The following is a 13838-nucleotide window of genomic DNA, read 5'->3' on the forward strand; positions in this document are numbered from 1 at the left end:
GGCAGTCGTATGCTGCTCAATCATAGATGCGGTACTATGGGGTGTCTACGAGGGACTAAGATTGGCGGCAAATATAGATATACGACAGCTTTGCGTCGAAACAGAATATAAGGAGGCTTAAAATTTACTTTAGACAGGGAGTGAACATGGATCGAATATCGCCCATTACACCACATATCATTGAGATGGTGAAGAAAGACTGAAATTTACAATTTAGCTACGTGCCTTGGGAAGGGAACGAGGTAGCTGATGCAATGGCAAAGATAGCACGAGGAGCACCATTCGGCCTTCATATATACCAGGAACCCCCTGCGAACGTTGATTGAAAGCGACTGACAAACCACGAGAGAGGAGATGAATTGGACAAATGACCAAGCTGATAGAAAGGACATCGGGATGCAGAGTGAACGACCAGCTCAAAGGAATGGCCAAGGGCCTGCTTAGCATGTGGAATTGAAAATATTATTTAATACAAAATTATATATTTTTCAATTTTATATCTTTTCACGCTATAATATTAATATATAAAGTACAATCTAAAATTATAAAATATATTCATAATATTATATTCTAATGAAAATATTTTGAGGGTAAAATATTGATGAGAATATAAAGGAGTCAAGGAATTGATGAGAATAAAGAATTTGCAAACAATTGTAGTCAAAAGACTAAATTGAGTAAAATGCAAAGTTAAAGGACTAAATAAAAAAGAGAGTACATTTTTAGTAAAAAAAGGTAAGAACTGAAGTTACATAGGTATTATATTGTAGTGTGGTATTGAGCATGTGGCTCAAATTTGATAAAAACAGACTTAAAATAAACGATGAATTGAAGAAATAAAGAAATTATGAAAAATTAAAGGACTAAATTGAAAAATATAAAATTTGTTATCAAAAAGAGGAATTGAAAGTACATATGTATTCTATAATGGTTTAGGAGCATGTAGATCAAATTTAGTAAAAAATGGACTTAAAATGAAGGAGGAATTGAAGGAATAATGAAATTAGGGACTAAATCGTAAAACTATCAAAATACTTAGTCAAATTTTCGGTTTTTCAAGTAACTCAAAATTTCAACTCTACTTGAACTATAAAATCAAATTGATAATTCGAGTTGACTAGAATAACTCACGTATCTCGAAATTGAAAAAAATTGATTTTTCGAGTCGAATTTTACTCGCTTCTAACCTCAAGAGATAATAACTGATATCTTTAACTACTAAGATAGTTTGATTTGTGTGTGTTCATCTCAATTTAAGTACAAAGTAATTGTAGAAACTTCTCGTGTTACATTATCCAAATTATTCTCCCTTCTTAATGATTAAGTGATAGGACAATGATCAACTCTCATAAATACGCATTTGTAAGGTTTTCTCATGTTGAAGAAGAATTCTGAGTTCCATCCTAATCTCCTCAGGTCGTCAAAGCACGTTTTGTCCTCGACCTAGAAGAATAACACGTCTTCTTTTTAATCATGTTCACACTGCATTTTCAATATATTTATAACTTTTATCACTACCAAATACCAGTAAGCCACGAAAGAGAGAGCGCGACAACTTCTAATCCAAATGGAAAGCGAAATTTCATGGTAAGTAAATTATGGCTGAACCGATTCTCCTTGCTTCCCTTTCCAATTTTGAAAATTCTTTTCTTCTTTCTAACGCTCCTGATCTGAAATTATTCAAAGCCGAGATAATTTCGAAACGAGCGAGATTCTGGCAACTTTTCTGGCCTCCACGCCATTGTTGGAAGAGGCATGGAAGTGTTGCAGTGTCGCGAACACAAGTTTCCCAGGATCTTACCTCGTCCAACAGATCGGAACCGTCGCCTACGTTGCGTTCTCCGGCATACAAATGGATTCCGGTTGGGAACAGAGCTGCAGAAATTTGCAGCCGTTGGACGCCGGAGACGGTGGTCTCTTTGCTCCTCTTTACCGGCATAGCCAAGCGGAGGAGCCCATCAAGGTGCATCAGGGGACGTTAAAGCTCTTCTTCTCATTCTATTCAAGTTTGCAAATCCAGGTTAGTTTTTTCCCCATCTAACGGTATATTATTATATCCATGGTGAATTGAAGATTTAGTTCATATTTGATCTAAAAAAAATTAATGAAATTATATGGAAACTGCCGAGCTTGCTCAGGCGAATCTATGGTAATGAAGAACTACATTTTTGCTTTATTAACCAAGGAAAAGATGATAGATTTTTGTCATGACCAACAAACACCAAAATCACCATGTACGGCTCAATAATTTTGAGAAGACTTTTACATTAGAAGCAATTTTATTTTTACCCATGTTTTAATATCGAAATATGTATTTTTATTTAGATTTTTATTATTTTTAAAAGAAAATAAGTTGTTTTAAAAATTTATATAAAAAATTAAGTTTTTATAACAAAGGACCCCGTTATCTGTTATGAATTATTTTTCTCTTTTATGAACCCGATTCCGTTTGTACTTATATTAAAGAAAAATAAATATACCCGTAATAATTATTTTTTCCTTTTAAAAAAGTAAGATATAAAAAATGAAAAGATTCTTCAAATAATTTACTTATGAAATCCCCAGCTGTCCTTTTTTCCTTGGTTATGAGATGGGTGGTTGGGTCAACTTTAAGGCAAAAATATCTTCCCTTCTCTGACGTTAATTATTTGTCTGCCTAAGTTGTAACAATTTAAAAGTAAATTACATGTTTACTCACCTAACTTTAATCTCTCTCCTATTTGTCTCATCCTACTTTCAATTTTTTTTCAATTTGTTCACTGAACTTTAGATATTGAAATTTTTTTATCACTCAACCGTTTACTCAGTAACGGGTGCTCATGTGGCTTATTTTAATAATAAAACATGTCATGTGTTTACTCATTAAGCTTTACTTTCTCTCCTATTTCACTCGTTGTATTTTCATTTTTTTCAATTTTAATTTAACGGCATTAGAAATTTAACGGTCGAGTGATTAAAAAAGTTTAATGTCTAAAGTTCAGTGAGCAAACTGAAAAAAATTGAAAGTACAGTGAGTAAAATAGGAGGAAGAATAAAGTTCAGTGAGTAACCGTGTAATTTACCCTCAAAACAAATTAAACTAGGGTAAATTACGTATTTAGTATCTAAACTATCAATTTGTGTTCGTTTTAATACTTAAACTTTTAAAATTTTCAAAATCATACATAAATTTTGGTTTTTGTTTCATTTTAATACCCCTATTCAAAATTTAACGTTAAGTTTTGAAAAAAATTAAAAGTTTAGATACTAAACCGGACAAAAATTGATAATTTAAGTACTAAACGTGTTAAGCTTTAATAATGGAGTACCAAAATGAAACAAAAGCTAAACATTATGTATGATTTTTAAAAAAATTAAAAGTTTAGGTACTAAAACAGTTTTAATAATGGAGTATCAAAATGAAACAAAAGCTAAACATTAGGTATGATTTTTTAAAAAATTGAAAATTTAGGTACTAAAACATACCGAAACTGATAGTTTGGGTACTAAATATGTAGTTTACCCATCAAATTAAACCATCAAGTATTTGGTGTGATGATAAATTATATTATTTGAAATAATTTAAATTTAATTTTAAAAATAAAATTATTAATTTATATATAGATATAATTTAAACAATTAATCAATTGTTACAGATAGATTATTTTATCACTAAATGAGCAAAAGATGTTAACTTTCTTGTTACAATTGAGTGACTTGATTATAATAAGTGACCTGATTATAACTAAAAAGTTAACATGTTTTTCTTTTTAGGGATAGAATAATTTATTTGTAATAAACAATTAATTAAATGAATTTATAACTTTTTGAAATTTAGTTACTCATTTGTAATCTAACTCTTAGTAATAATTGAATGACATAATTACATTCTCTTAAATCTTATCTGAATCAAATTGCATTGAATTAACCAAGGTATTTGATATGGTGATGCAGATTGCAGCTCTAGTAGGAAAAGTGAAGTCAATAGTGCTCACAGGCCACTCCATAGGCGGTTCAGCAGCCTCTCTTTCAGCTCTATGGCTGCTCTGTCATCTTCAGTCCACCATTTCATCTCCAATTTCGGTGCTATGCATCACATTCGGCTCTCCATTGCTCGGCAACGAAGCCATCCATCGATCGATTCTCCGACAAAGATGGGGCGGAAACTTTTTCCATGTCATTTCCAAGCACGATATCATGCCGAGGCTACTACTCTTTACTGAAACAGTGAACCACATTTCCATAACACAATCCTTGCTGCATTTCTGGCACTGCTGCATGGCTTCTCCACACGTTATTGCTGATGGCATTTCTTCTGAACTACCCCAAGATCTAAAAACCAATGTTTTTCAATGTGTTTTAAAGGACTTGGAAGTGTTGGAACATGCTGAAGATCTGTCGGCAAAGAGTCTGTTTTGGCCTATTGGGAGCTATGTTTTTTGCAGCCGAGAGGGTGCCGTTTGTGTTGAAAATGCGACTTCTGTTATTCGGATGATGTATCTGATGATGACAATGAGTTCATTCAGTTGTTGCATCGAGGATCATCTCAAGTATGGAGACTATGTAGGGAATGTTTCTAAACAGATTTTGAAGGCCAAAAGCGTTTATGAAAATGGTGATGGCCTACCTGATTCTAATTTTGAAGCCGGTGTGGCATTGGCATTGCAATCATCTGACTTGACCCATAAGGAACCAGTTCAAGTTCAAGAACTTTGCTTTTCCATGCAATCCAGCTCGAACCCGAGGGAAAATGTAGCAATAATGGCCACGGAATGCCTGAAAATGGGTCAAAACGATCACAGGCCAAATCTGACCGCCGCTAACCTAGCAATAAGGTTGTCCAAGATCGTTCCTTTCAGAGCAGAAATCGAGTGGTACAAAGCTTGTTGTGATGAGGCAGATGATCAAATGGGTTACTATGATTCCTTCAAGCACAAGGCAGGTTCAAGAAGAGAAGCCAGAGTCAACATGAACCGCCATAAGCTTGCTTCCTTCTGGGATAGTGTAATCTCCCTGTTGGAAAACAACAAGCTTCCTCATGATTTCGACAAGAAGGGGAAATGGGTAAACTCTTCTCGATTCTATATGCTTCTAGTCGAACCACTGGACATCGCGGACTATTACAGGACCGGGATGCACCATGAACACGGGCACTACATCAAGAACAGAAGGCAATGGAGGTATAAAATATTTGATAAATGGTGGAAGATTAGAAGCCTTCAAATTGAAGAAAACAAGAGGAGTAAGTTTGCTAGCGTGACACAAGATTCATTGTTTTGGGCAAAGGTAGAAGAAGCCTGGGAGTGGCTGGAAAATGTAAGAAGCGAGGGTGATGGAACGAAGATAAAACAGTTATGGGACAAGATCGATAGATTCGAGAAATACGCAATGAAGTTAATCCAGAATAAAGAGGTGTCTAAAGACGTGATGTTAAAGAATTCAAGCTTTAGTCGATGGTGGGAACAATGGAAAGAATTGAAGCCACAGATCCAGTTGAGTTGAATCAACTTGATTGTTATGTTATGTATGTCTAAAGAACAAAGTGAAGGTTAACAACAAACATTACCATCTTGAAGGAATGATTTATTTACAATCACGTGCATGTTTTGAGTATACATTTGTTCTTCACTATATTTCCCTGAAAACTAACCCATGCATAAAATTGGGAATCATGGGCAAGAATACACAACTCATGATGGGGAAGCTCTTTTAAACAACCTCTCTTCCAAGACCTGATCTAATAACTAAACAAGGAAAGGGCATAGACAAATGGTGCAGATGATTGACCCTAAGACACCCACGAGATCAAACTACAAGGAAAAAATATCCGCATAAACGATCAACAAAGCCCGCTTGCATTTGGATGGTTAGACAAAGCTCGATGAGCGGCTCCATCTCTTTTGCAAGTATTCCTCTATTTGGAAACTCTGTTCATTGCTGCTCGAGGAACGTGAATCTTCTTCCAAGCCCAGTAATGCAAGGTTAAGATGGGATTCCATGTTAGTAGGATATAATTCATCATCGGCAATATCAACTTCTTCCGATTCCTTAACTTCTTGTGCCCAATTTGTCACTTCTTGGTCACCCTGTAGGAGCTTCAGGATCTGTAGTCAAAAAAAGATCGATTTGATCCAAACATAAAAGCAAGAGAATGGGCAAAAGCCAATTGAGAGTGAGCTTACAATGCTAACTTGAGGCCGCATTAGTGGTGCACGTCTAATGCACAGGGTAGCAGCTACAATCATTCTTTTTATCTGATGACATTCGTAGCTACTGCCGAGCTCTGGATCTAGCAACTGAGAAAAATTGCTGTCCTTTAAAATTGGCTTTGCCTGGATGTTAATATCAGAGCATTTCCGAGTGTTAAAAACTGACTAAGAAAATAACTGGATCGAAGCAGCGATGTACTTTTGACAATATGAGAAAGGGAGAAACAGAAATGAATTTAGAGAACGATTTACTCAAATATAATTGTTTTTCTGAACTATATAAACATTGTTTATATGCTCTAAACTGTGTTACAATAGATAAGGCAGATACCCGAAGGGCTTATACATGATGAACTCACCCACATAACAAGGCTCTCCTGACCTTTTGGAAGGTTATCGTCAATGGGCTTTTTACCAGAGAGGAGCTCTAAGAGGACGATGCCAAATGCGTAGACATCAATTTTATCACTCATTTTACCATGCATGAGGTATTCAGGAGCCAAGTAACTGCCACAGACAATTATTACCAAGTGTATCTAAAGTGAGTAAGAAACTGGAAAAAAAATACGGAGTAGATTACATACCCAAAGGTTCCTGCAACATCCATGCTAGTAGTATGAGATGCAGAACTTGAGACCCGACTAGCAAGTCCAAAATCTGACAGCTGAAGAAGCAGACGAGCTAGTAATGAGCCAAGAAAGCTTAAAACCAAAAAGATAACTTTTGAACTTGTTTGTTTCAATGTGCTACCTGGGGCTCAAAATCATTCGACAAAAGAATGTTGGAAGATTTCACATCCCTGTGGATCACAGGTTGTTCACAACCATTATGTAGGTAATCGAGTGCTTCCGCTAAGCCCACTGCCACCTTATACCTCTCCTGCCAGCCAAATGCATTGGTATCCTTCTTATTGCCTTGTAACAAGAGAAGCCAGTCAGGTATGAAAACATAGTAAACTGAAAACCTGTAAACTACAACCAATTCCAGGAAGGAAAAGATTCAATTCAAAAAATAAAAGGTAGTAAATTGGAGAAAGTCCTTACCATGAAGGTTCTCTTCTAGGCTTCCCCTGGAGAGGAAATCGTATACCAAGAGCAACTTGTTTTCCTCGAAGCAGAACCCAAATAAGGAAATGAGATTTTTATGGTTTAAACTTGTAAGGATCTCGATTTCCTGAACAAACTCCTTGATTGCATTCTCAGTTGGCTTAACAATTTTCACTGCCAGTTCCTTGCCATCAGGAAGGCATCCTCTGTAAACATGACTGCTACCACCTTTACCTACCATATTCTCTGCAAAATCAGAAAATAAGAATCACTGGCATGAACGTTTAAAATAAGCCAAGCTCGAGATTTTTACATCAACTGCTAATGAAGAATCAACCTGGCATGAAGCTAGAGGTGGCTTCCAAAAGCTCTTGGTAACTAAACAATCTACATGAAGAAGAGGATTTCCCAAGTAAACTTTGTAGCTCTTTTGGAAAATCACAAGGAGACGGGGGACAAATAGCCTCACAGCCAACCGGCACAATTGCACCAGTTTCTCCGTCCAATTAAAAAGAATGATTCTCTTCTTGATCAGACCGGTTTTGCCTTAGATCGGGATAAACAATAACTGAGGAATGCTGGCTTGGTAATCTTAACACCCATTGGTCGACAGATTTCTTTGCGGCAGAATTCTCCGAGTGATGCCGCTTAGGTAAAAACGCCCAGTGGAGAAGAGACCAACCCGGAAACTTTCTAACCAGAACATCATTACCCTCACTCGTTTGAAATGGTATCAAATCTTGCCTATTACCTACACTGCAATTTCCGGATAACTCTTCCGGGGATTGGGAATTAGAATTTTCTGGCAATTGCAAGGCCGAAGCACAAGCTTCACAATTCTTTTTTACCGTTTTATGCCTTGCAAACAAGCCAGATTTATGGGGAAAACTACCATTATTTGTTCTTACACTCTTCGGCAGGGACACTAACCCGGTAAGGCTCTTATCTGGTGAATCATTGTCTGTTCAACCAAACAAATATATAAATGAAAAGGTAGAATTCAGTATGAGAAACAGCAAATTTCTAACAAGTAGAACTAAAAAAGGAAAGAAGAAGCACGACCTTGGGATCTATTCGTATTTGTCTCAATTGCTTCCCTTTGGAACACAATTTTGCCATTCTGAACAGCGTAAACCGAGAAACATTTGGGTAATTTTTTGGCGCAAAATTTCGCAACAGAGGTAGACGACTGTATCGGGTTATGGGTTTTGGTAGTTCCTAGAATTAGCTTAGCTGCTTCGAAAGACTTGGCTTCCCTTAGCAGACTCTTCTTCGGCGATGACCCTCTACACACTTTCAGCTTCAAATCAACCTGCAAATCATTTTCCCCACCAATTTCCAGCACTCAATTTCTACAAAAAAAAAAAAAAAACTGTAAAAAAACAAGTAAACGACAACTTGCCTGTTTCAGGTTGCAGAAGCCTTCGTAAACCGCTAGCGTGTAATCAAATTGCTTAACAAGAGACAGAATCGACACGGGGCTCTCTGGCGGAATCAGAAATGAAGATTCCATCAAGAAAAATAACACCAGAAGTTGCAAAAACTATACATATCAAAATGTAGAATTAAAGTAAAAGGAGAAAATTGGAAGTAAGGAATAATACCAGTGGCAGAATCAAGGATGTGGAGAGCAATGACCTGATCACCGGGCTGAACCACCTTGACAAGCGCCCAAGTCAGCAATTGCTTGCTGTCAGCGTCAAATTTGATCCCCACCAAAACCGTCGCACCACCGCCTTCTCCTCCGTCTCCTTTCACTCCGATCACTGTCATCTCCGAAGCAAAGCGCCGCCGCCGCTTCCTTCCTCCGCTGCAAATGGTATATGCAGGAAATGGGAAAGTTTCGCTTTCGGTTACTGTATAGACTTTGCTTTTGCTTGCTTAGCCCCTCCCCCCTGCCTATATGAGAGTAGTGTGTTCTGTCTCTTCTTTTTTGCTTAAATTAGTGCATTTCTTTTCCTAAATATAATCTATTTTTCTTTTGAAATTTCGTATCTTTCATAATCGAATAGTAATAATAGTTCATGATTTGATGTCTTTGTCCTGCTGCCTGCACATTGCACAAAGCCTGGTTTTTATTTCATTTTCATTCCTCAGCTTGTATAGAATAACTGTTTCAGGAAGGGAATATATATTCCTATGCTTCCGTTCGTAATGTAACCATGTTGTCGGATTGGATATGAGCCGTTGACTGATTATTTATTGGTAAATAAAGCAAAAAACAAATTAACATAAAAAAAAGTGCTTAAACCATTTTCATGTAGATATCTATGGATCTATTATTATTAGTTTAAATGTTTAATCAATCGCAAACTTAAAAAAAAAATTGTTCAAAAATAATCAATCAGTCATTTTATGACACGTAATCTATTTTTATTTCTTTTAATTTAAAATAAAACAAAATTTATAATATTTTATAAAAAAAATATTTTTTTAAAATTCATACAAATCTAAAATATCATCGATTATCATCACCTCCGACAACCATTCACTCACCCGTGAATCACTATATTTAAAGGACAGTGAATAGGTTTCCGACATCTGTGTCTTCATTTTAAAGGATATTTTACAATGTGTCATCAAACTCAATTTTTAAATAATTAACATTAATTATTTAATCGAATCAAGTTTAGTAGTAAGATTGATTTATGGTTTACTATATGAAATGACCATCCAGCTCAGTTGGTAGAGCATAAGGCTCTTAATTTTGGGGTTGTAGGATCGAGTCCCACAGAGGGCATTTCATAATTTGAAGGCCTCCTACAGAAGCTGCTCTCAACCTGGCGTTGGGGGCAACCTACTATCCTACTTCTCCCTTACCCAATTACATATGGGAATAAGTGTCAGCTAATTTTTATATTTAAATCTTATTTTTAATTAATACTTGATATATTGATGATGTATAATTTTATATACCGTCAATGAATTAGATAATGATACTTTAATATAAATTTTTAAAATTAATTGTATAAAAACTCTTAAAGTTAATTTTATTTGCGATAATACATCATCATCTAAGGACGAGAAAAAGTCCATTAGATTCAAAATCTAATCAATTTGTTCGAGTCAACTCAATTTTTTTTTAATTTTATGTTTGTATTGAATTTGAATTTATAAAACTTGAATAATTAAAAAAAATTAAAATGATTCCATTTTGATCTTTAGCTAAGCAATTTGATTATCTTTATTCTACTTTTTATTACTTTAAAATACTACTTTTAATAATATTATTATAAAAATATAAATCTGGATGCATTTAATGAAAATGTAATATTTAGCACTCTGAAACGTTGATTGATACAATAAAATGATCCATGTGACGGGTGGTTCTGCGGTGCGGCGCCTAAAAAACGGCTAATATACGGCGTGACCGGTTAAACAAGTGACCGGTTAAAATTTAGACCGGTTATGTTATATTATTTAACCGGAAATATTATAAAGTACAATAACATACTAGGTAGCGCTTATATAATGTAATAGATAGCGCTTATATTTACCTATTTTATAAGTAAATCGGTATATTTATACCGATAGCATTGCAAATTTACCTATTACATTATATTATATTGAAAGTGTCAATACTTTTTATAAAAAGGATCGATACTTTAACAGTGTTTCATGTGAATGCACCTACAATATTAATTTAATAATTTCATTTGCACAAAAAATTATTTGATTGTTTTGATATTTTATAAAATAATATTTAGAATTTTTAATTTAATAATAATATATATCGCAACGTAAAAAATAAATCATTAGACGCCTATAATTACTAAATTAATATCTTAAAACTCACTCAAAAGATAACCTTAAATTAATGTTTTCCACAGTGAAAAAAGTATGGACACTTTTATAAAAAGGATAGACACTTTACAATATAACCACTACCTATTACATTATATAAACGATACCTATTACATTATATAAGGGCTACCTATTACATCATATGTTTACCTATTATATTGAAAGTGTCCATACTTTTTATAAAAAGGATCGATACTTTTTTTAAAACTTATGTAATTTATGTTTCAATTTTTTTAACAGTGTTTCATGTTTTCAACCTACAATATTGATTTAATAATTTCATTTGCAGAAAAAATAAATCATTAGACGCCTATAATTACTAAATTAATATCTTAAAACTCACTCAAAAATTAATATCTTAAGAACACTTGAAGAAGCAAGAGAACAACTATCCAAGCAATCAAAAACGAGAAAATCCCAACATGATAACAACTGAACATATCATATCAATGTTCAAACTCAAGTTGTAGATTTTGATTTCCTTTTGCTTGGCATCATATGAGATTTGGATTTTGATTTCCTTTTGCTTGGCACCATATGAGCTTTGGATTTTGATGAGCATCGGAAGTATTTCAGACTTATGATTTGGGTGGTACTCAACTTATGATTTTAGTTGCTATTTGTTACATTTCTTGTATACCACCCAGATCATACGCCCGAAACGTTTCTGACGCTTTAAAGTTGACCAAAAAATAAAATGGTCGGGATTTCCCTCGCGTTTATACGTTGGAAAAAAAACAATGGAAATTAGGAATAATCAATGATAACATGCATATTGGCTTGGGCTAATATTTATAGTGGAGCCGAAATATATATTGAAATTCAAACTCAAATTGAAATTTAAATTCAAACTCCAATTACATATGAAATGAATTTGAAATGCAGTGTTAAATTGAACATGAAAATTGCATAATTGATTCATACTGTTCAAGTAACATGCTTTATGAACCATCAAGCTAAAAGACAATATTGATTGAGTTCAAAGCTGAGTTGTGAGTTGATGGAGTTGTCACACTTGTCACATGGTTGGAATAAAGTACTCACATGCGAGATAGATTGTTTTGTTATACATAACCCATCTCAACGAAATTAATCCAAATAATGTACCCATAACAATGTTCAATTAATGTACCCACAACAATGTTTAATTGATTTGTTGTTTAATTTTCAATTTGAATTATTTAATTTAATAATTTCATTTGCACAAAAAATTATTTGATTGTTTTTATATTTTATAAAATAATATTTAGAATTTTTAATTTAATAATAATATATCGCAACGTAAAAAATAAATCATTAGACGCCTATAATTACTAAATTAATATCTTAAAACTCACTCAAAAGATAACCTTAAATTAATGTTTTCCACAGTGAAAAAAGTATGGACACTTTTATAAAAAGGATAGACACTTTACAATATAACCACTACCTATTACATTATATAAACGATACCTATTTCATTATATAAGGGCTACCTATTACATCATATGTTTACCTATTATATTGAAAGTGTCCATACTTTTTATAAAAAGGATCGATACTTTTTTTAAAACTTATGTAATTTATGTTTCAATTTTTTTAACATTGTTTCATGTTTTCCACCTACAATATTGATTTAATAATTTCATTTGCACAAAAAATTATTTGATTGTTTTTATATTTTATAAAATATTATTTAGAATTTTTAATTTAATAATAATATATATCGTAACGTAAAAAATAAATCATTAGACGCCTATAATTACTAAATTAATATCTTAAAACTCACTCAAAAGATAACCTTAAATTAATGTTTTCCACATTGAAAAAAGTATGGACACTTTTATAAAAAGGATAGACACTTTACAATATAACCACTACCTATTACATTATATAAACGATACCTATTTCATTATATAAGGGCTACCTATTACATCATATGTTTACCTATTATATTGAAAGTGTCCATACTTTTTATAAAAAGGATCGATACTTTTTTTAAAACTTATGTAATTTATGTTTCAATTTTTTTAACAGTGTTTCATGTTTTCCACCTACAATATTGATTTAATAATTTCATTTGCAGAAAAAATTATTTGATTGTTTTTATATTTTATAAAATATTATTTAGAATTTTTAATTTAATAATAATATATACCGTAACGTAAAAAATAAATCATTAGACGCCTATAATTACAAAATTAATATCTTAAAACTCACTCAAAAGATAACCTTAAATTAATGTTTTCCACATTGAAAAAAGTATGGACACTTTTATAAAAAGGATAGACACTTTACAATATAACCACTACCTATTACATTATATAAACGATACCTATTTCATTATATAAGGGCTACCTATTACATCATATGTTTACCTATTATATTGAAAGTGTCCATACTTTTTATAAAAAGGATCGATACTTTTTTTAAAACTTATGTAATTGTATAATGAAATAGGTATCGTTTATATAATGTAATAGGTATCTATATTTGTATATTGAAAAGTGTATGTAACAAAATAATTATATAACCGACACATTTTGGTGTGGCCATTCAAATTCTTTTGAAGAAAACCGTTTTACCACAAGAGTAGTTATCTATATTTGTATATTGAAAAGTGTATGTAACAAAATAATTTGATTTGCGTAAACTGATATATGAAGGAAAAATGGAGTCAATGGGTTGGAAAATTATTGGTGGAGCAGATGACTTTGAAATTGAGGCCGAGACTCGAAAGCAACCAAAGGGTGGATATATGTACTTCTAGTAAGTATCAATGTCTTTTTGTTATTATTGTTGAAATGGTAATTGGATTAAA

General features: G+C 33.1%; 1 protein-coding gene and 1 pseudogene across 1 annotated transcript; one reads left to right on the forward strand and one right to left on the reverse strand.

The window, feature by feature from the left end:
- The first annotated feature begins 1491 nt into the window (after positions 1–1491).
- LOC120130862 (lipase-like PAD4) lies at positions 1492–5575 on the forward strand. Its single transcript, XM_039148014.1, has 3 exons — positions 1492–1587; positions 1687–2020; positions 3934–5575. Exons 1-3 carry the CDS (start codon positions 1568–1570, stop codon positions 5479–5481), a joined length of 1902 nt encoding a protein of 633 aa, XP_039003945.1. The 5' UTR covers positions 1492–1567; the 3' UTR covers positions 5482–5575.
- Positions 5529–9112, reverse strand: LOC120130861 (annotated as a pseudogene).
- Positions 9113–13838: the final 4726 nt, after the last annotated feature.

The sequence above is a fragment of the Hibiscus syriacus genome, unplaced genomic scaffold (assembly GCF_006381635.1).
Source record: "Hibiscus syriacus cultivar Baekdansim isolate YM2019G1 unplaced genomic scaffold, ASM638163v2 tig00110548_pilon, whole genome shotgun sequence".
In the NCBI taxonomy this organism is placed as follows: Eukaryota; Viridiplantae; Streptophyta; class Magnoliopsida; order Malvales; family Malvaceae; genus Hibiscus; species Hibiscus syriacus.

What these genes read in the sequence shown, in the direction of transcription:
- LOC120130862 (XM_039148014.1), top strand. Translation starts at nt 1,568, where the DNA reads ATGGAAAGCGAAATTTCATG. An exon ending in ATGGAAAGCGAAATTTCATG is followed by an intron (nt 1,588 to 1,686) that starts GTAAGTAAATTA and finishes AATTATTCAAAG; the next exon opens with CCGAGATAATTTCGAAACGA. An exon ending in ATTCAAGTTTGCAAATCCAG is followed by an intron (nt 2,021 to 3,933) that starts GTTAGTTTTTTC and finishes ATGGTGATGCAG; the next exon opens with ATTGCAGCTCTAGTAGGAAA.